The sequence below is a fragment of the Colletotrichum spaethianum genome (genome assembly GCF_022836535.1).
Source record: "Colletotrichum spaethianum MAFF 239500 DNA, contig08, whole genome shotgun sequence".
NCBI classification, from domain to species: Eukaryota; Fungi; Ascomycota; class Sordariomycetes; order Glomerellales; family Glomerellaceae; genus Colletotrichum; species Colletotrichum spaethianum.
The window spans coordinates 817109-842682 of NW_026054778.1; the positions used below are offsets into that span (position 1 = coordinate 817109).

A 25574-nucleotide genomic window follows, 5' to 3' on the forward strand; every position below is an offset into this window, starting at 1 on the left:
ATTGCATCAAGGGAAACAATTGGGAATGCCATTCTCTAAGGCACATGAACATAAAGTCTGACGAAGGCTGTGCTGCTCGGTTAGGGTGTCGGAAATCCTTAGCCTGAACAAACCATCTCGGAGTAGGACTCGGAGAAGCGCACGAGAGTCGGCCTGCTGAGAGAATTGAACGATTGACCGATACGACGAGCGTACCAACGCTGAGGCCATCTCGCCAACCGGATCGCCGTGGGCTATCAAAGTTGTTGATTTGCAGATGATACTCTCGGCTTAAGTGGACACTCGATCAATCGGAATGGGTCAATGGAGAGAGGGGCAGCACACTCCGCCCACAAACGCTTGGCCGGTGAAGGAATAAAGGGTTTAACGTGGTGTCTCGACAAGAACAGTGAGAAACATGCCATATTGATAAGAAACAATCGTGAGACGTAAACGTCGCCCACGGCTAAGACAGTGAGTGAATGCCTGCTGGCAGTACGTCGATGGCGAAACCTTGGGATGAATAGGCTTCGCAGGCCGCGATCCCCAGAACGTGCCTGGCCGGGCCAGGTCTTTGAACGCAAGTTGTTTGGCTGACCGGAACCTTGAACAGCTACCTGCTAGACAGGGTGGCCATGTGGTGGTGGATTAGCGGTGTCCGATCGAGGAGGGGCGGCAAGGCACATTGGTCGCGACTTGGCCGCCTCGGGAAAGAGCCCGGAAATGTGGAGAGACATCCGGGGTTTGGTTGTGATGACATCAATATCGGTCGCAAGTCTGGTAACTGAGGGTGTTAGAGAAGAAGACATCCGTCTGCGCTGGTGTGCGACGGGACTCTGATTGGACCGGGGTGGAGAGCCCAAGGGCGCGAGGAATAATAGCTTCGTGCTGATGCGACGAGTCTCAGCCATGGCGCACCACAGGTGAAGTGCGAACACAATTCTCGGCTGAATCACCGGGCTGCGTTCTCGCCATGTCGCTATGTTCTCGGGGCTCTGATCGAGTAGGAAAATTAGCAGAATGACTCGGTGCATCCAAACTAGTGGAGATGATGTTTGGCTGGTTACCTTTCATTGCCTGCATGTTTGTTGCGACGGCCCCATGCAGAGATTCAGCCACCTTGTGGGTAAGGTGAATGATGCAAAGCAGCGAGCAAACAGCTGTCGCATTGACGAGATGAACAGAGCTGCTAAGAAGTGAGAGTGCAATGATGGGATGGCCCTCGGTGTCAACGGCCCAGAAGGATAACGACTTGCAGAAGAGGTGGCTGCCAACAAGGGACTATGGCCCTGCCAGGAATACCAGTTTGATCTGATAAAAACCCAGGTGGGTGAAGAGCGCATCCAATCAACGGCCACGGGGAAGGTGCTAGTGCGGAGGTGGATGCGGGTGCGGCTTCCCCCCAAACCTGAAGCGAACCCCATTCACACCCCTGCCTCGCATTTGCGGATGACTAATAGCGCGTTGCCCCTGCGGCCGACATTGGTATACGAGTCCGTGCGTTTCAACTTCACGCGTTCTCTGTTTTTCGCAGGAGTAACTCTGAGCCGCAAGTTTGACATCACCTCGTCTCCTGATGTCCTTCTCAACTCGTTTCCAGATCAGCATCACTTTCGCTTGCCCACTATAACCTTATTGCGTGTCGGAGATACGTGCGCGGTACCGTTTCGCCAATGCCCCGCCCCTTCCCTCAGCCGCACCACGACTCCGCGCGCCACCTCCTCCCAACGCGGTGATTCTTGACACTCTTCCCCAAACTCATCAAAAAGACATATAATTCTCGAGAAACCAATTGCCAAACATGCCGTCGAAACCTTCCACACCGCGCCGACCGCCCACCGGCCGAAAACGGGGACGTCCCCCGGGGACTACGAATGCCGCTCGCATCGCGCGCGAGGTCGGCGATTCCCCCGCACCACCTCCGTCTGGCCGATCAGCGCGGGAGCACGCAACCCCTTCGGCAGCTCCTCAGACCGAACCACCGCCAAAGAGGAGGAGATACATACCCGGCGGCGCTGGCGGCGGCGGCCGCTTCATCGATGATGACGGGACCCAGACGCCTATAACAGTGCGCAGGCAGCCAAGGGAGCCGCGCACCGTATCTGCCGTAGTACCGAGACGAGAAAGAAGCGCAAGGCTACGAACCGCTGCCGACCGAGACGATATGGAATTTAGCTCGGCTGCCGCCGTTGCCGCGGCCGTTGCCGAGAACGAAGGTTACAAGCCCAGAGAGGAGCGAGGCTGGGAGGAGTTCCACCCGAAGCTCGATATTGATGCCACATTCATGATCTTCCGCTCCGAAGAAGTTGATGGGATCCCTCTTCCAGTCGCCAAATCGCCCCCCAGAACCCCGGCTGCAGTCCGACCCTCGACGCCGATGAACGGCTCCAATACTCCTCTAAGAGAGATGAATCCGGCCTCGACCGGCAATACCCCAGTCCCGACGACGAATTCATATTTTGCGCTTCCCATCATCGGAAGCGAATCACCACAAAAACGCCGGACGAGGCCGCCACGCGAATCTGTTTCTTTCCTCAACCGAGACCTAGCTCCGGTGTCAACGCCACGAGTACCCCAGGTTCTGCCGATTCGTAATCAAACACCAAAGGAGCGCCTCGACCTCAAGGCACCATCCTACCGTCGCTCAGACCAGGTGGAACAGTTCGAGAGCAAGAGCTTTGGCCAGGCGAGATACGTCGACAAGTCAATGATGAATGTAGGCTACCAGGAGACCGATCGCTACATCCGACCTGAAGGCAGGCTCATCAAGGCAGCCGAGCCGAACCTGGAAGAAGATCTCGAACTGGCGGTTGTCAAGCCCGATGGCGATGCACATCCAACTTCTGGCACCAACGTAGGACGCGTCGAGTACGACATGGACGAGCAAGATGACCAGTGGCTGGAGGTTTATAACAAGGAACAGCGCAAGGGCCACGAGCTGGAGCCGATCACCCGTGAGGTGTTTGAGATTGCCATTACCAAGATCGAAAAAGAGTGGCACGCGTTGGAAAAGCGGATACCGAAACCAAACCCCAAACCTCCCCAGACTCATCGGCCACGGTCGAGTTCGGCGGCAGCGGTCAATGGCGAGCCCCAGGTCGGAGAGGAGCAAGACAGCAAGTGCGCAATTTGCGACGATGGCGACTGCGAAAACACCAACGCGATTGTGTTCTGCGACGGTTGCGATCTTGCTGTCCATCAGGAGTGCTATGGTGTACCTTTCATCCCTGAAGGGCAGTGGCTCTGCAGAAAGTGCCAGCTTATTGGGCGTGGCATTCCAGTACGGACCCTTTCTATCTCTCTAAACTGTGAATCTATTTGCTAACCTAGTCTCCAGACATGCATTTTCTGCCCTAACACAGACGGAGCCTTTAAGCAGACCAACTCCTCAAAATGGGCTCATCTTCTCTGCGCCATGTGGATTCCGGAAGTGTCCTTGGGAAATGCCACCTTTATGGAGCCAGTCATGGACGTGGAGAAGGTACCCAAGACCCGCTGGAAGCTGAGTTGCTACATCTGCAATCAAAAGATGGGTGCCTGCATCCAATGCAGCAACAAGTCTTGCTACCAAGCTTTCCACGTAACCTGTGCGCGGCGGTCGCGGCTCTTCCTTAAGATGAAGAACAGCCATGGGGCCCTCGCAGTTCTCGATAGTAACATGGTACTGAAGGCTTTCTGCGACAAGCACTGCCCGCCGGACTATGCCAAAGATAACGGAGTGGCCCAAGCAGCGCGGGAAGCTAAGAAGTTCTACAAGCGCGCAATGAAGGGACGCATCTGGGCGGACAGCCAAGCAACAGCACATGCCTTAGCTGCAAACCACCGCCATGCGCTGACGGAACACCCACCGGACGAAAGCCAAATGACTGGAGCCAAGTTCGCATCCTACGTAGGCGGTGACAAGAAGAAGGGCCAGCCCGGGAAGCAGATTTGGAAGTTACCTTCAGGTGCTCCCATTATCCCTCAGGCTGTATTCGAAATTGTCGAACAAGCGCTGTCTCGATTCCCATTCCGAAAGCGCAAGGACTTTGTCAGCGAGGCGTGCCGCTATTGGACGCTGAAGCGCGAGGCCCGCCGTGGCGCGGCGCTTCTCAAGCGTCTGCAGCTGCAAATGGAGACCTTCTCATCGATGGAACTGACGAGGCGTAACTTTGCGCAAATGGGGCCATCTGGCAAGTCTCGGCTTACGCGGCGCGTTGAGTTCGCAGAGACGTTGCTCAAGGACCTCTGGGAACTAAAGCTTCTCTCGGAAAGCGTTGTGCAAAGGGAACAGGAGAAACTCGACGCTGCAGAGCTCGAGCAAGAGTTTGTGGACACTTGCTATTTCCCAATTGCTAAGCTTCTCGTACCGGTAGTCGAGAAGGCGATATTGTTAGTTCATCTACCCGCCGCACCGACCTGGTTTGCTGACCATGATTCCAGCCTCGACAAGCACATTTTCAAAGAAGGCCTTTTGGAGCTTCAGGAGAAACTTGAGCGCCGATTCTACACCAACACCCTCGTCTTCACTCATGATCTCTGTGAAGTAATCAACGTTGGCATTAATACCGAGCCTCAACATAGCGAGAGCGCCTCCCAGGGCGGCGCTCTTTCACCCGTCAAGCAAAACTTCCACGACCCAAGACAAAGAAAGGCACTTGGAAAACGAATACTCAAGGCTGTCCAGGCACAGCTGGAGACGGCTCTGAAGACAGAAGCCGAGATCACGCACAAGCCCTACGACACGCTGGCCAAAGAATTTGAGGGCATGCTCGAAGCTAGTATTGAATTCCGCCAGCCATCAATCATAGTCTCGCATACGGAAGAGAGCACCGAGCCCAGCCAAGACACCATTATGGTGGATGCTGCGAACGAGCAGATCACTGTGGCTAGCGATAACGATGCAAAAGCCGAAGAGGAGCCAGCCGCTGATGGCGACGAAATGGACGTGGATGCCGAAGGCGAAGATGACGATGAGGGTAACATAGAAGTCAACACTTCAACCCTCGGGAAACCCAGCGAGGTACACTCGTCAAGCTCCTCGATTGCTGGGCACGAGGGCAACGGCAAGGCAGCAGTGAAGACGGAAGGTTCGTTGGCCTCCACCATGCAGCCCTCGGACACGCCGCCCGAAACCGACGACTATGTCCCCGTCACCAGACCGGCGCAACCAGCTCCACCGACGCCCCCGCAATCCAACGGCAGTCTGGGCAACGAGTCCACGGATCCGTTATCCGAAGGTGGCGTGCCGTGGTACTTTTCTGACTTCAAGCCCAAGGGCACCACCATTATCGAGGAACAGTGGACGGGTCGCGAGGCTCTCCGCAGTCTCAGCGAGGACCTTACCGACATGGACGATCAGGAGCTCGAAGGCCTCGCTTTCGACGTCGAAGACAGTACCATCACGGCGTCGCCCACCGTCAACGACGAGGTCACAGCGGACACCATCGTCAGCAAGGCCAAGTCCAACAGCAAAGTGCGCAAACGTACGAGTGCCCGAGCCTCGGCCAGAAGGAGATGAGGCATCCTCGTCGCAGGAGCGACTATACGTGTCTGATGAATTTGTGTTGTTACGAAATTGTATTTGTACAAAGGGCCCCCTCGATTATGTGTCTTGGGGTTTTTTTTCTTCTCTTCTCTCTTTCATTCCCCAACACCGCCGCGTCACGATTCCCTCTTTAACCTACCTTGGTACTTCTTTTTCTCTCTTAACCTTTAACTATTACGCGGCTGCTATGGCGACCACCCCCTACTTCTACTTTAGGCTCTTCTTCTTCTTCTTCTTTGCAATTCTAAACGGTCAAGACCAGGCGTTCATCAGGATCGAGGGGGCCACCCCCAATCATGGCTTCACGGGCGTTTTGGGAAACGGCGGGAAACAGTGGGAGGTATAGCCAAACACGCACAAGGGAGGTTATGTTCTAGCTAGTCCGTTGGCATTGTAGCTTACGGGAACGAACGAGGGCTGCTTTGCGTCTTTTTTCCTACCTTGTGTTTTTTTTTTGCTTCCAACAAAGTCTTGTCTTGTCTCGTGTAGTTCTCCCTCTCGGAACGCGCAGAGGGGATGCAAGCGTTGTGCCTTTTTTGTTTTATTACTATTTTTTTTATATGAGACGATGCAAGAGTCAGGGCTCGAATTGCGCGCACAAAATACATATATCCTAGTTGTCCGGTTATTCAAGTCGAAGAGATGCGCGCGGCTCTTGGTAACACTGAGAAGTGAGGCCCGGTTGTGCTCTTCTGCTGCAGAGGCATTCCTCGGCCTCGACCTCGGCAGCTCGTCCGGGTCGGAGTCTCGCCGACATCACACCCGTGCCTCATGTTTGCCTCGTCTTGACTAGAATGAAGCCGTATGGCCGTGGGAGCCTGCCCGACAGTCGCGAGTTTATGTTTGTGAGACATCGCCCATGTTAGCAGCGGCATCGGACCAAAAGCAATGGTGATGATGACCGGGGGATTGCACGTAATCCCGGGACATGCTTAAGGGCCTCCGTTCAAGGCCGCCGCATTGTTGCCTGGTTGTGAGTGAACACACCCAAGGCCGAGGCATCAACGACGTTGAGTCAAGAGACGACAACGTCGAAAAAGTCAATTGGAACTCGAGGCAATTTGGTGGCAACAGGTTTTGATTGCACATGTGGAAACATGACTAGGCTCTGTGGAGGGTCTGTTCTGGCAGGGCACACTTCCTCTCATGGAGGAGGGGCACTAAAGATGCGCTGCCACGTCGCTCAGTCTGTCGTGGGGGGGGTAATTGGTGAGTAGAGGGGGGAGGCCCTTGAGTCAATGCCCACCGCCGCCTCTGAAGATGTTGAGTGTGGGACGGGACGTCGCGGGGCAGTCATGTGATACGTTCCGCGAAAAGACGGGGGATTGACGGGATGGAACATGGGAATGCGAATGCCTTTTTGGTCGACCGTGTGTGTCTCATGGACACCTCGCCAGTCAGATCAGGCGAATGTGGTCCAGTCGCCAGTGGGGGAACATCGGTTTGGCTGGGGGAGCAGAAAGCCGGGCTCCACCCGATCTCCATGCATTGGTGCCAATTAGATCCTAGGCAACTTCTCCCCGAGCCCCTCCTCCTTGTCGGCTGAGAGCGGCGCTGTCATAATACATATAATTCGGGTGGAGGGGTACCTGTACTCTGGCGCAGGACGCTTCGGTGCCGGCCGCTGGCCAAGCCGAGTGAAGAGTCGGGAGTTGGTGTGCGAGACTGGAGCGAGAGAAGCAGTACCAAGGAAGTCGTGCTGCACGACATGACCCTGACGCACTTTCCGTACACACATTGCTGTACGTCGTCCGTCGGTGCAGGCTGACTGTCAGGCAGACAAGGCACATGACTGACGTAGTCGGCCTCATTCTCCCACGTCCGCCAACTCTGCTGCCGTCTCTCCCGCAACTGGCGTCTACCCCGTTCGTTCAGTTTCTAGTTTTCCGAGCCGGTCGCGCAGTAGAATTTAGGCCTCATTTCGTCCACCTTACTGGAGGGGAAAGGGATGGGACGTTCCGAACATTTAAAGGATCGGTTGAAGTATTTGTAATGCGGCGAGGCTGTCCCTACCATTGACTGGTCGGACAAGACTTGCTTTTCGGGCGATATCCCTCTTTTCAGTGGCCGTGCAAAGCTTCGCCCTGACCGCTCCAAGTCTCGGTCGTCAAAACCTAGAGCGCATTGGTGGCTCTGATTTGAAGCCGCCGTCAGCCTTTGGTTGGCAACTAGGTGCTAAGTAAGGCTCTGGACGAGGGGACGAATAGGCGTTCAGCAGGTGAACAAGATGGGGTGGGTTGGCCCATCTTAGCACGTTGATAGCCTCCGTCTGATCAAAATCCTGCTCGGCTGGCTTCTTTGTAAGCCGTAACGCCGGTCTGACCAGATTGTATACCGAAAAATCCTGCCCCGAGTCGGGTTGTTGCGCATTGGAAATGCCTGGCTGTACTCGTCGACTGGGCTTCCACTTGCAGTATGTTACCGGTGGCAACTTGTCAAGTTTTGACACGGGCGGGAGAGCAAGCAGCGTCTCTTAACCAATACCGCACTCTTTGCCAAGGTCCGTCCATGAAGTCATGACCTAAGCCATGGCACTTTCTGCCAAAGCCAAGCATGTCCCCTAGCGGACTTGAGGATCTCTTAAGAACCCACGGAAAATCGGAGCCGGACCCGAGGTGTGAGTTCTGAGAGGAGAAGGAAAGGAATGTCTTGTACCGAAATGGCTTGAGGCCGTTCAGCTGATCTCCATGGTGTTGGTGGCACCCTCCAAACTGGCCGTGCCAAGCGGGGAAGCCCTCGAGGAGATGTTTGGTTTGGGGTACGAGAGGTGGCTGAGAGCATGGACGTGTCGTCAGTGTCCTTGAAAGCCATCCTCGGTCCCGGAAACATGAACTGCGGACTGCTGCATACTCGAGAGTAGAACCCTGCGGCCTTGGTTGCAGACAAATGGCGCAACTGCATGCGAGTCGCTGTCGTGGGCTGCCATATTGATAGAGTTCCTCTGCGAGAAACGCAAGACAGGTACAGGCGCGCACGCGCGCGCGGTGACTAGACGTACGTAGTATGGAGCGAGTGGCTTCAGATGAATGCGGTAAAAGGTGGTGTCGGAGAACAGCTCGACTTGGGGTAGGCACCAAACAGACCGTCCGACGTGGCCTCCCTCAGAAACCTGACTCGGGGTCGGACCCTGATGATCATGGTGTTATTTGAGGGTTGACACTCGCAAGTGTGGTCGCGGGCGGGCAGAGACGTGGAAGGGAGGTGCCGAGGCGGGTGGCATGGGTACGATCGCTTCCGCGGCGCTGAGGAAGGACGACACAGCCTGAGCGTGGGGGAAACACTTGGTCATCCAAGAGGGTTGGTCGCTGCTTTCTCGTTGGTCTCGTCCAGTCCCCATCGGCCAGCGTCGCAGCGGCTGCAACATGTACAATCTCGGTTGCAAGAGAGAGAGAGTGAAGCTTGAGGTTGGCATAAGGAGCCGATGGTTTTGCTGACAATGAACTTGTTGCTTTTCTTTCTGAGAAGCAATGAGGTCAAGCCGGAGGGGGGCTACAGAATGAAAACGGCGCTAGCCGGCACCAAGTGCTGATATACCTAGGACAGAGTCAGGTTCGGGAGGGAAGGTCCAAAAAAGCCCGTGCCAAGATGTCAGAAGGCAAAAGCTTAAGAAGTCGCCGTGCAGAGCACCTGCACAAACCAGTGAGGGAAAGAGAGGAAGGAAGAAAAAGAAAAGAATGAGAGACAGGCCGACTCGTTGCAGACATCGAAGCAGCGGAAGTCAGGAGTGGCGCGTGGACGTGGACAGGACGCAGGCGGGTATGAGGTGAGGAAACAGCAGCAGCGGTCGATCCAAGAGTCGACTTGCAAAGAAGACATATCACCATGCCGAGCGAAACTCTGACCAGGGACAACCGGCTTGTGGCTGCAAACACACGGACTGGACTTGAGCAGGCAATCTCATCTTCCCTCAGCCCAACGCCAATTTGCAGGGGCTGCACTGACGATTTGTACCCGAATGCTGTTTGCAAGGGAGGGGGTTAGGAGAAACACTGAGAGTAAACAAGAAAAACAACAACAACCAGGCGTGGGAACTCGGACACAAGATTGGTGAATCGACCACAGAACATGGAAGGGGGAGGCTGAGTTCACGGCGTGGACTGGGGGAGGCGGCTGCTATTTGACGGGAAGCTGTCGTGATACAAGTTTAGCAACAGCTCCAGCGGCGGGCCCCTGTCCGTAAGTCTCGCCCAATGCTGGCTCTCCCACTGCGACGGTGCCGGCACGGCATCGTTAACTCCCAAGTGGCCCAGTGGGTTTTCATCTCTTCCAGACCCCGGGACGTGACATCTCCCACCCCAACCCAACGTCCACTCGACGGTCCACGGCCCACGGCCCACGGCCTAGTGCCCATGTAATATAGACTGAAAATCCCAACTGGAAAGGAGCCGCAAGCTTTCAGGCTCGCCGAGGTCCCCTGTGGCCGACCCTTGCTACTGGGTCATGGAGCTTCTCCCAGTTGTTCCACGGGTGGGCGTTGCCCCAGACCGGCACTGGCACCTGGGTGTCGAAATCTCCATGCTGGATTTGCCATTGCATTTTCTTGGAAGGAAAGCCCATTTCTGTTTTGTGGTACGGCCAGACCTCCCCCCTGATTTTGTGAGTTGGGGTAGCTGCTCATCCAGCCGTTGCCGTTATGCCTGCCGTGCCCTCACCACCCAAACTCCATTCCTCTGGTCCGGTCTCAGGCAATTCCGTCATGAGGTAGGTACCGTGTTCGTCGTACCTTTGGGGGATTGGGGATCAGCAGGGGATCTTGGGTACTAGGTTTGCGTAAGGCAGGTAGGCAGGCAGGCCGGCAGGTGTAGCTACCTACCTAAGGAAGATAGGCAAGAAACGATATTAGCAAGACCAGGCACGGGTAGGGTAAGGTAAGGCAGGAGCGGTCGAAAGAGGCACGATCGTAGTGTAAAGCGAAGGCACGTCTGCGGCAAGGTAGGTCACCCCCTGCTGCCGCAGCTACGCACGCCCGGGTCGCGCTTTCCATTCCTCCCGTCGTCGAGAGAAACGTGCCTGCCCAACCTGAAGCCCCCTGGCTGGTCGACGGGCTGAGGACTGACTGACTGGCGTGCTCAAAAGCGCCAAAAACGGGAGGAGGCGCTTGCTGATGCGCCCATACGCTCAGCGGCACGCTCCAAGAAAAAGACATCAGAGGGAGATTTTTGGGGTGGGAGAGGGTGCTGTGTCTCCAAGCATTGGATGGAACCACCGCACTCGCATCCAGTTTCGTTGCCGACCCAGCAGCCCGTACCTTTCACAGCGTCTGGTCTACCTTGACCTGCCTGGCTATTATTTACCTCAGGTACCTAGAAATCCAGGCGGTCTCTAGTACACGACGAGACGTGGAGGAGCGCGCAGCGGAGCAGCAGCACCTGACGCGAAAGAGAGAGAGAAGGAAAAAAAAAAAAGGGAAAAAGAAGAGGGAAAAAAAAATCGAGACCATTCACTATTGACCCCAATTTTTTTTTTTTTCTGCGCATCCAGACCTCCCTCTCTGCTTTTTTCCCCTTCGCCTTCCGGTGTCTCTCCTCTCGCTCTTCACCCCTTCCCCAAGTACACGATCCTCATCGTCTCTCTTTTTCTTCAATTCTCTGTTGCCTCCAGAAAAAAACACATACACTCTCCTTCTCTTTTTGCATTTATATCGTGCACAAGAATAGTGAGAGAAACGCTTGGTAGGAACCTTTGCTGCTCGTGTTTCTCGGTTTGGTTTTTCTTTCTCCCTGCCCTTTTGGCTCTCAAGGAACCCATAATATCTACACCACCCACACCCACCCGCGATCACTTAGTGCCCATAGCACTATCCCTCTTTAGCCCACCCCCTGTAGTACGAGCGGCCCCCTCACGCTCTCTCACACACACACACCCACGCAGGCGCAGACGCAGAAGAGACCGATCCCTCCATCGCTCTTCCTGGACTGGACTGGACTGGTCCTGCTGCTCCTCCTCTCCTGCCTTTCCGACCGAGCAGCCCGCCGCCGCCCAACACAAAACACGAAAATCCTCCTCCCCTCAAACCCACCCTCACCTCTCCTCCCCCAAAGCCTCTTTTTTCCCCCACGAGGCCACACCTGATCCCAACGGCGACGATACGTCTAATCAAGACGACAACGCGATCCAGAGATTTCCATCTCTCGAAAACAATCAAAACAACGACGATCAATCAGTCAAACGATCCACGCACCGCCATTTCCGGCTTTCGCGGCGACTGCTGAAAAAAACAAAGGCGAAGCTATCAACACAGAAAGACGGCCCTATCTCAGCGGCGATTTCCACCCCATCCAGGCGAACTCGATCCCGCCCAGGGACGACGAAAATTTTCTCATCGACGACGCGAGACGCTACCACACAGTTTGGTCTGCGAACACTCCCAAACAAGCCGTCCATTTGTCGCCGCTTTCTCTTCTCCAGGAAGAAAGGCCTACAAGAGCTGAGATCACTTCGCCGTAAGTCCCTTCGCCGCCTCGTCCCGCTCGCGCTTTCCCCTCTCCTGCCTTCTCACCACACCACCCACTTCGCCGGTCGCCTCCCAAACAAATCCCCAACACTCGCATCTGGCTGCGTTGCGCCCTGCTAATCACGCGTCGCCGACAACAGATCCGAGAAGTGCATCATCCCCGTATTCTGGGCATCCTTTGTCTCTGGCCGCTACAAAGTTTACCCCCCTGGTACTCTTGCTTGCCGCAGTCGCGAACCATCCTCTCGGTATCAGCGGGCCATCTTCCTGGCTGGTGAGGATAAAAGATGGCGGACCAACATGAGGTCGACCTTGACTCGATAATCGACCGTCTCCTCGAGGTTCGAGGCAGCCGTCCCGGCAAACAGGTCCAGCTTCTCGAGGCTGAGATTCGCTACCTGTGCACCAAGGCTCGTGAGATCTTCATCTCCCAGCCCATCCTCCTGGAGCTGGAGGCCCCGATCAAGGTGAGCACACTCCTTCGTGGCCTGTACTGGTCATGATCTTCCCCTTGCTTCGTAACCCCCCGAGTAGCACAGACCTGCTGACGCCGACCCCTCATTCAGATCTGCGGCGATATCCACGGACAATATTACGACCTGCTCCGTCTCTTCGAGTATGGTGGCTTCCCTCCCGAGGCCAACTACCTCTTCCTTGGTGACTACGTCGATCGTGGCAAGCAGTCTCTCGAGACCATCTGCCTGTTGCTCGCCTACAAGATCAAGTACCCGGAGAACTTCTTCATCCTCCGCGGTAACCACGAGTGCGCCTCCATCAACCGTATCTATGGTTTCTACGACGAGTGCAAGCGCCGCTACAACATCAAGCTATGGAAGACATTTACGGACTGCTTCAACTGCCTGCCCATCGCCGCCATCATCGACGAGAAGATCTTCACCATGCACGGTGGCCTCAGCCCTGATCTGAACTCCATGGAGCAGATTCGCCGCGTCATGCGACCCACTGACGTACGTTGTATCCTGACTCCGTGGCTAAGCCTTGGACTGGCTTGTCGTTGCTCTCGTGATACTAACATCTCACTTTGCAGATTCCTGACTGCGGCCTTCTCTGCGATCTTTTGTGGTCTGATCCTGACAAGGACATCACCGGCTGGAGTGAAAACGACAGAGGTGTCTCCTTCACCTTCGGCCCCGATGTTGTGTCCCGATTCCTTCAGAAGCACGATATGGATCTGATCTGCCGCGCTCATCAAGTCGTGGAAGATGGCTACGAGTTCTTCTCCAAGCGCCAGCTGGTCACTCTCTTCAGCGCACCGAACTACTGCGGAGAGTTTGACAACGCTGGAGCGATGATGAGTGTGGACGAGAGCTTGCTCTGCTCGTTCCAGGTGAGCAAACTTGGCTGAAACCCGGGTTGTTGGTCGCATTACTCACATCTCTTGCCTTCACAGATTCTGAAACCCGCTGAGAAGAAACAAAAGTACGTCCCTGGTGTTCTCGGAGGCAACAGCCGACTAGTCACTCCCCGAAAGTCCGCTTCCAAGTGATTCTGAAGAGTTTATACGAACATGCACGTCTTTTCTAGGTTCGGCCGTCGTTAATTGCCTCCCGTCCATCCCGAACGCACGACTTTTCCGCCCATCGACGCGGGTCTCCCGCCCCCGCCTCCGTCCTCCCGCACTCTGGAGCCCTCATGGGGTCTTCCTCCGTCAACTCTTCAACCTGTCCGATTCTTCCCAATCCCATCCATCCGATGACAAACCGCGCAAACTGTTCACGATTACGGCTGTCTGGTAGCTGAAGATAAAACACAAAAACACTGGAATTTGCAATGGCTACCACAACGTTTCACGTGTCAATGTGCGAAACCCCAAGGCGGACATGAACTCGCCTGGGGTCTAATAATGAGTGATTTGCACGCAATAACGCACCCAGAGCAGAGTCAACGCGATGTTCCCTCGTGGCGACTCTTGTCCTCCCCGGCCGCCAGTATGAGCAGACGCACAGCCCTCAGACTGTCCCTCAGCCAACCTCTTTTCGTGCCAACTGGCTATGTATTGCGGTAACGAAGACATGCGTAATGGCCACCTACTCTTGTTTTCTCAGCTCCGGATGCTCGCCTTCGAGTCTCAGACTGGAGACCGTTGCGTTGCGACCCCTGAGGCAGCCCTCAGTTCAAGTGCCGGAGCACCTGTATGACTATGATTTCACTCGGAACGGGAAGGATCAAACCGGGGGGTGGGGGGTTGGCATTCTGATGTCTTTAAGGGACGGGATTCCATCGGCTGGACAACAGGAGCCCGTTTTTCTGGGGGGGGGGGGGGGGGGGGGGGGGGGGGGGGGGGAGGTTTCGGGCGGCTACACCACCTCTTCTCTCTTTTTCTTTTTCTTTTTGCTTGTACTTTTCACCACCTGTTTTTATTTCTCTTTCTCGGCATGCTGGAGAGGCATTTGTCTGGTCGGCCGACAGCAAAGGTGGGTACCGAGACATCAAATCCGGGGATCGTCATTAGGCGTGGTCCTGGGATGAAAAGGTCTAACGTCCTAGCCCGAGTTGGCGGTCTTCGTACACTCGAGACACATTGCGTGGGTAGCTTTCGGCCAGTTTTGGTCAGGTCCACGCTGAGCGCCGCGCAAAGGATGGCACTGCGGCTAGTAATGACAATGAAAAGCCTTCACTTTCAACTACCTCCCCTGCGGTGGATTTCTGCGTGAAATGAATCTAGGGATTGGGTTTTGGGTATAAACTCGCTAACTGCCTAGGTCTTTGTCGCCTTTGAGCCGTGGTCTTAGCATGGCTTTGCCAGGCACGCATCTGAGCCTTCTAATTAGACCCTTGGTGCCGCGTGAGCGTCCCCGTCCGCCGCCGACCGCAATCTACATTCCAAAGCCCTTCACGCCAGGCTGGCGATCACTGGACGACGAGAGGGTGAGGAATGCATGCCTGCGCAGCCTCATCTGCCCCACGGGCAGTTCCGTTCCTTGGGCGGTCCCGGTAGAGGCCGCGCCCACGGACTGGCTGGCGGTGGTCGTTGTTGACTCAGGCACAGTCCTCGCACTTCTCCTTGTTGAACTTGGCCGGCGGTTCATCGTACTGCTGCCCCGGCAGCTGACCCGCGGGCGAGATCTCGGCCTTGGCCTTTTGGCCGGTGTTGCCGCGCGCGGCGCCAATGGCGTCGCGGGCCGCGTCGCTGAGGGTGCTCTGTTCCTCTCCGCCAGCGGGGCTCTTGTTCGCGTTTGCGGGGTGCTTCTTGAGCTGGGAGATGACGTCCGAGACGGAGGAGGCGGAAGAGGGGGCCATTGTCGGCGCCGCTGCCACTGCGTCCGAAGCTGGGGTGTCGGACGTTGTTGTTGTTGTTGTTGTTGTTGTTGTTGCTGTTGTCTCGGTGGCAGGCTTCGCGTGCTTGCGGTCGACGTGGCCAAGGTCCCTGTCGGGCTGGATGACGTCGCGGAGGCGGCGCTTGAGCTCCTTGGTCTCGGGGAAGCCTCCTTCCGTCTTGCGGTCCCAGAGGATCGTCGTCGAGGTCGTTTCGGCGCCGGCGGGGAGGTGGGTGAGGGTAACGGTGAAGGTGCCGCCTGTCGAGGGCTGGAGGGCGACTTCGCCGATGGAAGTTGAGAACGTCGAGAGGAGCTCTTGGGCGAACTGGGAATCAAAGTTGTCTGTTAGCGGGATGGGTTGTTTGGTTCGGGGTAGACTTGAGAGCAACAGGAGAGTTAGAAGGGCTGTTTAGTTGAAGGTTCAGACTGCGGGGATGGCAGGCTGATGGGCTAAGGAAACGAGAGGCAGTCGCGAGGTGCCAGGGTTGTTTGTGTGAGGGGTATGAGGTCATCCGCGGCTAACATTCCACATCGAAGGGAGGAACGGTGTTGCGCGTAACGGGTAGCACCGAATTGGTTGACCGAAAAGGAGACGGAGCTGGGAGGTTCCGTTTGGGTTAGACTTACATATGCTGCGCGAAGCATCCACTTACACTGAGTGCAGAATTGGATGGCGACGCGTGGCAGCAGTGTCGGTGTCGAAGCCGATGTTGGCTGCGCTGCAGAAGTTGCCTCGGCCATATCCAGCTCCTGATTCCGCTTGGGGGAAAGTCAAGCCGGCAAGACACTAATCTCTCTGATGTTGACTGATCGCTAGACTGCTCGCTGAAGGGGATGAGCCCGAAAGTGTACGCCCGTCGATGCAGGGGATCAGCTCCGAGATTCCTCAAGGTCAAGCAACAGAAAGCTTGCTCGTCAGGGATCACTGTCGCTGCTTCTTACGAAAAGGGGCCTGAAAAGCTCCTTATTGTGGAAATCTTGACGAACTGGTTTCTTCGCAGGATCGTCGATGCTCGGATGTCGTTTTGCGCGCTTGCGACTGCGGGAAGCTCCAGGCGGACGGGATGATAGCGTGGAAGGGGGGAAATCGCGCCTCATGTCATGCTGCGTCATCAGCGGTGGCGCTAGTGGGAAGAGAGGGGTGGTGGGAGGCGCGCCATCCTAGCCCGGCTCCTCTGGAACATCAGGCAAGAGTGCAGCAAAGCCTTGGCCAATCAAAGAGCCACAGGCGGGGGGAGCAAAGCCACTGGGCTGACAAAGGCTGAAAAGCGCCGGCGGAGAGGGAAAGAAACTGGAAACAGAGACCAAACACTTGCATTCGCAATCCCCCGTTGACGAACGCGGTCGCGGCGGTGTTGCAGGCTTTGCCAGCCGGCAGCTGCAGCTGGCTCCTTTGCACCCGTTCCTCGGTGGGCAGTACCTGTTGTGTACCCCGGTGCCTGCCCTGTCATGAGGGCAGGGCTGCAAAGAAAGAAAAAAGAGAAAAAGAGAGAGAGAATAACGGGACCGCATAAAACTGGTACCCCCAGCTCGGCGGTGGCAGCAAGTGGCTCGAACGCCCTGCAGCAATTCAGGTACCGATGGAGCCACGGAAAAGACGTGCAAACGCAACAACAGGGGGGTTGCAGAGTCCGCCAGACAGGTGGTGTCGTCGGCCGAACCCAACTTTGGTGGTCAAGTGACTGGCAGGCGGCCAGTGTGTGTGGCATTACGAACTGCCAAAAAGACTGAATGAACCGGTGGGTTTGCTTGTTCATTCGAACATTGGCATCCATTGTGATGCTCGTCCACGGCCCAGTAAGGGTGGGGACAGCAGCTGGCCGAGAGGAAACGAACAGCAACCGAGGAACAAGACGAAGAGCCGTGTCCGGGGACGTTGAATGCAAGAAGGCAGACGCGGAAGAGTCGAGGACGGTCGCGGCGTATCGACGGGAGGGAGGAGCAGGCCGTACAAGTAGGAGAATTTTAATCGAGAGCGACTCCTTCGCATCCAGTGGTGGCCGGCGGAGATGCCTTTGACAAAAGGGCAGGTAGCAAACAAACGAACCCGCAACCCGCCCGATGTACCCCTCGGCGGAAATGAAGTCGTTCTCTTTATGGCTTAAGCGGTATCCATCCTGCCTATCCCCGGCACGGCACCTCCTCTTTCTCCCCTCTCTGCCCCAGTCTGGTTGCTGCAAATGGAATCGGCCAATACAAAAGCACAGCGACAGAGAGATGGGTAGAGCGAAAGAGAGAGAGAGAAAAAGGGATGTTGCATGTGTCTCAGATTTCTTCCCTCACCTGAGAAATAAACAGCCCCAGAGGAATATGCCACACCGACCAGGACGCCTGAAAAGAATAGAAAAAAGAAAGAAAAAAGGGTTTGCCGGGCCCATTTCCCCTCTACACATCCGTCGTTGCTTTTTTCCTGCACTACTGTCAGCCGCCAGCCGCCAGCCGCCATTTGATTAACAATGGGCTGATGGGCTGATGTCTCTGGTTTCTATGCTTCCTGTTCCCAGGTGCCTGGGTTGCAGCTTTGCGATCGTGGCCGAGGTGCGTCGGCTTTACCTACAACCCCAAATGGTTCGCTGTTTGCCTGCCACCCCGGTCCCGTTAATACGGCCATTGGTTGGCTGAAATGACCTGATATGGGGCCACCGCAGATGCGAGTGATTTCGTTGCTCCATGAGCACGGCGCAGGCGTGGCAGGCATTGAGAAGGGGTTTTTTTCGTTTTTTGGCGATCTGCCCTTTCTGTGAAACCCTCCTTTCCGGTCTTCGAATGCGCTGCAGGCTGCGTGTGGTCAGTCGTGATGATCGTCGGTTTCAACCGTAGAAGCAATGTCAATTCAATGCGAGCCGGCAATGGGCCCTGGGTGTTTCTTTCCGGGGGAGACAAGGTGATTGACGGATTGAAGCTATTCACACACACGGTGCGGAATATGGTGGAAAAGGGGGGAGCAGACGAGACAGACCCGAGAAGGAAAATGAGTACAGGACATCAAGAGAATTATTACATGCTGAAGAGCTGCCCGCCGAAAAACCTAGCCTCCCCCGACTTTCTCCTCCCCGATGACAACAGAAAACAACAACATAGAAGCATTATCGTAGCGGGGGCCATTGCCTCTTTACTCTCTCGTGTCTCCCCCGCTTCCTCTCTCCTCCGCCAACCTCCTCCTTGAGCTTGTTCGTTCCCAAATATTACTGACCCGTATGTCGCTGCCCATGTCTTTCCATCTTGACCTGTCGACGGGGGGCAAAAGACCTGTCTCTTGGCTGGCAACATCGGATCCTTTCCCTTTTCCCAACCCTGGGGAAACTTTTGTGGTGTTCCTCTCCGACTCCGCGCTAGTCTAGGCCTTTTGGATTCCGATGGCTTCACGACCGCGTTAAAAAACAACAACACCGTCTCTTTCCGGCTTTCGAGATAGGGGTCGCTCGCTGTTTTGAGGAGGTTGCTGCAATCCCGACGACCCTCGGGGGTTTGGTATACCACGCGTAAATAGAAAAATGACAATCCGATCGGAGCGTTTCGATTGTTTCCGATACCAACATCGCTAACCCATGATAAACGTTGCTCTACATCACCACACAGCATCCGCCGCTTTGTTGTGGTGCGTAAGGATCTTCGCCACGAGGGACGGCGCCCCAAACCGATGGAACCATGTAGTCCCTCGTGCTGTTGCAGTAGGCAATGATGCTAGAGGTGAACGAGTTAGTCGCCGACTCGCCCAGTCGCGATGGCCCACAATCAATTGGCTCGATTGATGGGCACATTGACGACGAATTTTGTCAAGGATGAGGGAAGCCTACCTCTTAGAAGCATTGCTCACAGGGATGCGTTCCCTTTCAAGGTCCTCGCGCAGGCGGTTGTTGAGTTCCGTCAGTCGCCTCAACTTGAGGTCGGCCATTGATTGCTTGTTCTTCTTGATCTGCGACGGGTCGCCGACATCGCGAGAGGTGTACTGAGGCATTGTGGCCGTGGCTTGAGGCGCTGAAGACTTGGAAGACGACGGGAGTGAGGACGACGCGGCGGCAACAGAAGCGTCGGCGGGTTGTCGTCGTGAGTGTTTGCCGTCGGAGCGAGACTGCTGAACCTGATCCTGCCGCTGGCGGGAGGTGGAAGAAGAGGCTGTGGCGGCAGCGGCTGCAGCAGAGGATTCGGCGGTGGTGGTGTTGTGTGAAGGACGGTCCTGATGAGAGAGCATATCGTGTCAGTTTGATTAGAGTTTCCCTCCTTTGACTCCGCTTGGGCGGTGGTTGCCGCGCTTTCCCACCACCCCGTGGTACGAGCTCAATCCAGGGCGGGAGATGGGGGAGTTAAATGGACAGTCGGGGGCAAAAACTCACAGCTGCGAGACGGCGGGGGAGTTGAGAGAAAGATCAAGGCCGGTTTCGATCGAAGCGAATCGACAAAGGAAAGAGCGTCGGGGGGTGATTGGATTTGGGGGGGAGGATTACCAGCGTCGAGATGGGTAGGTTGGTTGCTCGGATAATGGTTTTGGTTTTGGGAAAGCAAAGCAAAGGAGAGGACGGGACGGGCGACGGGGAAGGAGGAGGGAGAGGTCAGGAGTGGTCCAGCAGTTGGGAACCAGGACAGGACAGACAGAGACGGCCCTGGGAGAGAGTAAAAGAGCGAGAGAGTGAGAGAGACCGGGACTGGGTCCTGGACCGGGACTAGGTGCAAAAGCTGGGATTGGGTTGGATTGCGGAGCCTGGGAAGGTTCCCCTAACGTGAAAGGAAAGGCCAAAAGGTCAATGGTCGCAAGGTTACCTCTCGCGCTAGGGCCACCAGGCGCGCCATGGGAGCAACAACCGCTCCGTTTTCTCGAGGTACCTCCACTACCTAACTTGCGTCCCGCAGAGCACTTGCACCACCCGCGCGCGCACGTAGCGAAGCGGAGCGAGAGTCTGTGCCAGCTGTCGACGGGATGGGCGGCGAACCAACCTCATGCATGCAGGTGTAAATGCGCTTGCTTGCTTGCTTGCCTGCTTGCTGCTGGCCTAGCCTGGCCTTGCCCTCCACAAGCGATTTGTGGTACCTGACACCGCGTCGCTGGTGGTAAATGGTACCTGCCGTCGCAGTCGGCCAGGGCCCGGGGTGGAAGGCCTGACGGGGGTGTTCGCTGAGGTTCCAGTCACCTTGCAGAGAGGGTAATTTTGAGAAGCGATGCTTTGCACGGACCCGTCCAGTGTTGGCCAGCTTCGGCAGGATTGGCTGGAAATTGGCCGCAGCGGGCAATGTCCCAGAATTGGGTTTCCCCCTAGCTGGTCGACACCCCCAAGGAGTCGCTCGTACGGATCACGAGACGCAACATCTTTAACTAGAATCGGGTTGCAACATGTCTTCTTGATGACGAGCATCAATAAACGCTGTACATCTTAGGCATCATGTGGCGAAACCTGCCAACAACTCACTTTTTCGAAGCGTTGTTCCAAGGCCCGCCATCTCGATCTGACTTTGACCCTGCACCGCCGACTTTGTGTAATGAATCCACGTCCTTCATGCGGGCATCCTGTATCCGGCTGGTTTCGGTGCCGAGCCAATTGATGCTCTAGATCATTCGTGAGGGTTGTCATATGGTGAGGTATCGATCAGAACTTTTGACATCGAGACATGCCACGGAACTCTCAGCGCGGAGTGTGACGCTTGCAGCCGGGCTGGCAACCCATCGATCTTGGTCAGACAAAGAACGGAACGCTACCGGGGGCCTAGTTGAATGGACAGGCTCAAGGGAGACGATGGCGCAATGCTCTACATATATGGGCAACATACATATGGGATTTGCCGATTGTACGTCGGCCCTTTCCTGGTTTGGTCCAACGTGTCAGCACAACAGTCACGAACTCGTCCTCCCGTGAGGCGTCAACCGGTCCGGGGAAGCCAAAGATAGCACTGTCCTCACATGTGTACCGGTAGATCTCCCCTGCAAAGTAAGGACGAGCCCGAATCCGAGTCGGTCTCCTCGATCTGCCGTTCTATCGAAGAGTGTGTGAAGTTACAGTCTGCCTCGGGCTCGGTGTGGAGGCACGGGAATCTATGCCGTCCTCCTCCCGGTGTCAAAAGTAAGTTCGTAGAGCCTTTGGATTGGAGATTAATAAGGCTGGCAAGTAGACATGCAGATCGTAAACGGGCGTAGCAAGCAGAGTGACGAAGGTTTTGGAGGCCGACGCGCAGCTTGAACGTAATGTGAACTTGAATCGGCGATTATCATCCCAAGAACCAATCGGCGACCAGTCGTTGATCCCGTCACCGAATCGTCATCTAAGCTCGATGCCGGCGCCGTCTTTCTCTCGTTGGCTCATCTGCAGAATTCACTGATTGAGGACGTTGCTGGAATGGACCACCAAACCTTGAGCCCCAAAGGAAGAAGCCTGGCTCCGTAAGTCAGCCTCGGCTGACATAATCCTCTATATCACGTGATGTCCGTTTCGCACATGCACGGACACTCTAGCCCCTCAGGACTCGCATAGCGGCCACACACTAAATTGAAAAATTCCTCTGGTCGTGATCCGCCTCTATTCAGCAACGCCAAACGCACCTCGAGCGACAGCCAAGTCAATATCCCGCTCGCACCCAAAGGCTTGCGCTCGCAACTACTCATTTCAGAGACCCTCTCGAGAATATCATTTTCCCGCAGAGGAGGTTGCCCATCATGGTGAGTCCTCGACTTCCCCTCTGGTCCCTCCCGACCCGGCGCCCAAGATTTCTCCGCCCGATTTTGACGCTACCCCTCTCTCTCACCTTGCTGTCACGAGGCGTCATCTTTGCTCGCCATGGACATAGACAAGAGTACTGACAATTTACTATAGCCTCCTCCACCCCACCAAAAACCCGAAAATGTCCTGAAGCGCGCCCACGAGCTCATCGGCGTCAACCAGGTCCCGGCAGCCCTGACCCTCCTCCACGAGCACATCACCTCGAAGAGAAGCCGAAATGTCCCCATCGCGTCGTTGGAGCCGGTGATGCTTCTGTTGGTTGAGCTCTCCGTCGAGCAGAAGAAGGGAAAGCTGGCCAAGGATGCCCTGTACCAGTACAAGAACATCAGCCAGAACACCAACGTCGGCACCATCGAGGTAGGCCATCTTATTGCCGTGCATGCTGGTTAGGGCAACTGTCGCTAACAAGGGCTCGTACAGTTGGTTCTGAAGAAGTTCATCGAGCTGGCCGCCGAGAAGGTCACCGCCGCCCAGGCCAAGGCCGACGAGGTCCAGTCTAGCATCGAGGCCAACACCTCCACCGCCAACATCGACGATCTGGAGGCTAGCGAAACCCCCGAGTCCATCCTCCTCGCCACCGTCTCCGGCGAGCAGTCCCGCGACCGTACTGACCGTGCCATCGTCACCCCGTGGCTCAAGTTCCTTTGGGAGGCGTACCGTACCGTCCTCGACATCCTCCGCAACAATGCCCGTCTCGAGGTCCTCTACCAGAGCACGGCCATGCAGGCCTTCGACTTCTGCCTGAAGTACACCAGAAAGACTGAGTTCCGCAGACTTTGCGAGTTGCTGCGCAACCATGTCCAGACCGCTGCCAAGTACTCGGCTCAGATGCACGCCATCAACCTGAGCGATCCCGACACCCTCCAGCGTCACCTGGAGACTCGTTTCCAGCAGCTCAACGTTGCCGTTGAGCTCGAGCTCTGGCAGGAGGCTTTCCGCTCCGTTGAGGATATCCACACTCTGCTCAACCTCAGCAAGCGTCCCCCCAAGAACATCATGATGGCCAACTACTACGAGAAGCTCACGCGTATCTTCCTCGTCGGTGAGAACTACCTTTTCCACGCCGCCGCCTGGTCCAGGTACTACACCCTTCTGCGCCAGTCCGCCGCCGTTGTCGCCAGCGGACAGGGTAAGAAGGCTGACAACCCCCCGGCTACCGAGAACGACCTTCAGAAGGCCGCCTCGTTCGTGCTGTTGTCCGCTCTCGCCATTCCCGTCATTAGCACCACCCGCTCCCGCGGCGCCATGGTCGACTTCGATGAGTCGAGGAAGAACAAGAACGCTCGCCTCACCCACCTTCTCGGCATGGGCCAGGCTCCCACCCGTGCTGGCCTCTTCCGCGACGCTCTTGCTAAGCAGATGCTGAAGCGTGCTCGTCCTGAGATTCGCGACCTCTACAACATCCTCGAGGTCGACTTCCACCCCCTCTCCATTTGCCAGAAGATCTCTCCCATCCTGACCAAGATTGGTGCCGATGCTGAGATGGAGAAGTACATCCTGCCTCTTCAGCAGGTCATCCTCACCAGACTCTTCCAGCAGCTCTCTCAGGTGTACGAGACCGTCGACCTGAGCTTTGTTGAGCGTCTGGCGCAGTTCCCCGAGCCCTTCCAGGTTACTCGTGGCACCATTGAGAAGTTCATCATGAACGGTAACAAGAAGGGTGACTTAGCCATCCGCATGGACCACGCCACCGGTGTCCTCAGCTTCGACAACGACGTCTTTTCTTCCGCCAAGGCTGCTCACGCTGGAGCGGCTGCTGGTTCCGCTGAGGCCGACGGTAGCTCCGTCCAGCGTCTCCAGAGCACTCCTTCTGAGATCGTCCGCTCTCAGCTCACCCGCCTTGTCAAGTCTCTCCACACCACTTGCTTTTACATTGACCCCAGCTACAACCAGTCCCTCATCGCCGCTAGAGAAGCTGCCCTGGAGCGTGCCCGTGCTGGCGCTGAACAGGAGCACCACGCTATCCTCGCCAGAAAGGACGTTATCCAGAAGCGCAAGGAGGAGGCTTCCGAGGCCCAGGCTCGCAAGGAGAGAGAGAACGCCCGCCAGAAGCGTCTCCGCGAGCAACTGCTCCAGGAGGCCGAGGACAAGCGTCTCGCTGCCGAGCAGAAGGAGCGCGAGGAAAAGCGTATGAAGGCCGAGCGCGACCGGGTCCGTAAGGAGGAGCTGAAGAAGCAGATTGCCGACCTCAAGATTGGCACCAAGACTATCGACCTGGACTTGGAGAACCTCGACAATCTTGACTCCAGCGCGATCCACGCAATCAAGCTGGAGCAGCTCAAGCGCGAGAAGAACGATGTCAACGAGAAGCTCCGCATCGTCTGGAAGCGTATTGACCACTTGGAGCGTGCGTTCAGAAAGGAAGAGGCCAAGAAGCTGGGCGAAGACTACCAGAAGCAGATTGAGAAGGACCGCGCCACGTACGAGGCTGTCAAGACCCAGACGCTGAAGGAGGCCGAGATCAAGCACAAGGAGAGCGTCGAGCTCAAGCACCGCCTTACCCGTCTCATGCCCGAGTACGAGTCTTTCCGCTCCAACCTCCACGAGCGTCGCCGCGACGAGTTCGAGAAGCGCCGCAGAGACGCCGAGAGGGAGCTGGAGAAGCAGATTGCTGCCCGCAAGAAGGAGTACCGCGAGCGCAAGCTCCGCGAGAAGCGCGAGCGCGAGGAGCAGGAGAGAGTCCTGCGCGAGGCCGAGGAGCGTGCCGCCAAGGAAAAGGAGGAGCAGGAGAAGCGCGCCGAGGCCAAGAGAGCCGAGATGCAGCGCCTCAAGGAGCAGCGCGAGAAGGAGCGCCAGGAAGGCTTGGAGAAGGCTGCCCTCCAGGCGAGACGCGAGGAGGAGGCTCTCGCCCGTCGTAAGGCCGAGAGAGAAGCCCAGCGGACGGCACCGCCTTCCCGCGTGCCCGAGCGCGGCGCCGAGCCGTCCAGCTCCGAGGGTCGTCGCCCGCTCAACCTGCCCGGTGCCGGAAAGTGGCGCGAGCGCGAGGCCGCTGCCAAGTCCACCTCCCCCGCCAACGCAGACTCCGTGCCCCCCGCTCGCGCGCCCCCGGCTCGTGCCCCTCCTGTGGAGCGTACCGAGTCTGGCGACCGCCCCAGTGCCGGTGGCCCGCCCCGCCTCAACCTCGCCGGCAACAAGCCCAGCTGGCGTGAGCGTGAGGCCGCCAAGTCCGCCTCTGGTGGCGCCAGCGACAGCGCGCCCCCACCCCGCGCTGTGTCCGGTGGCGCTCCCCTTAACCGGGGTGGCTCCGGACGTGACGACCGCGAGAACGGCCGCCCTGGACCTGAGCGGACCGGTTCGCCCGCCACGCCGGCGGAGCCCCTCAAGCCGTCGGGCGCCCCCGGCAAGTGGGTTCCCCGTCACCTCCGCGACAAGGCCTAAACGTCTCGAGGGACGAGGTCCGTCATGGGAAATGGGAGAACGAAGAGTGGTTACTTCAGTCTGCATCGGCGTTCTAGGTTAGGCAGGAAGTTGTTTTAAAAAGGATGTACTCTAGAGCCCCCCCAAACGAGGATGGTCTCCCTCCTTACCGAGGGGGGAGCTAGAATGGAAGTAACAGATAGCCTTTAATCGTCGATCAGGACGGGGGTGAAATGTGACATGACTTTTTGGCATAGCTCCTTGCTGGAATTCAA

The 25574-nt window shown here is 56.6% G+C and overlaps 5 protein-coding genes across 5 annotated transcripts; 3 read left to right on the top strand and 2 right to left on the bottom strand.

Moving 5' to 3' along the window:
• Positions 1–1780: 1780 nt before the first annotated feature.
• Positions 1781–5479, top strand: ColSpa_04071 (NuA3 HAT complex component NTO1; the record flags this gene model as incomplete). Its single annotated transcript, XM_049270283.1, has 2 exons — positions 1781–3259; positions 3317–5479. The coding sequence occupies 2 exons, from the start codon at positions 1781–1783 to the stop codon at positions 5477–5479; spliced, it is 3642 nt and encodes a 1213-aa protein (XP_049126240.1).
• A 6768-nt stretch (positions 5480–12247) lies between these two features.
• On the top strand, positions 12248–13467 carry ColSpa_04072 (serine/threonine-protein phosphatase PP2A catalytic subunit; the record flags this gene model as incomplete). Its single annotated transcript, XM_049270284.1, has 4 exons — positions 12248–12427; positions 12527–12928; positions 13009–13308; positions 13372–13467. The coding sequence occupies 4 exons, from the start codon at positions 12248–12250 to the stop codon at positions 13465–13467; spliced, it is 978 nt and encodes a 325-aa protein (XP_049126241.1).
• A 1493-nt stretch (positions 13468–14960) lies between these two features.
• On the bottom strand, positions 14961–15979 carry ColSpa_04073 (uncharacterized protein; the record flags this gene model as incomplete). The annotated part of the gene is made up of 2 exons (XM_049270285.1): positions 14961–15580; positions 15892–15979. The coding sequence occupies 2 exons, from the start codon at positions 15977–15979 to the stop codon at positions 14961–14963; spliced, it is 708 nt and encodes a 235-aa protein (XP_049126242.1).
• Positions 15980–21561: 5582 nt separating this feature from the next.
• Positions 21562–25320, top strand: ColSpa_04074 (eukaryotic translation initiation factor 3 subunit A; the record flags this gene model as incomplete). The annotated part of the gene is made up of 4 exons (XM_049270286.1): positions 21562–21605; positions 21806–21881; positions 22036–22299; positions 22363–25320. The coding sequence occupies 4 exons, from the start codon at positions 21562–21564 to the stop codon at positions 25318–25320; spliced, it is 3342 nt and encodes a 1113-aa protein (XP_049126243.1).
• Positions 22030–25386, bottom strand: ColSpa_04075 (uncharacterized protein; the record flags this gene model as incomplete). The annotated part of the gene is made up of 2 exons (XM_049270287.1): positions 22030–23508; positions 23626–25386. The coding sequence occupies 2 exons, from the start codon at positions 25384–25386 to the stop codon at positions 22030–22032; spliced, it is 3240 nt and encodes a 1079-aa protein (XP_049126244.1).
• Between the last annotated feature and the right edge of the window lie 188 nt (positions 25387–25574).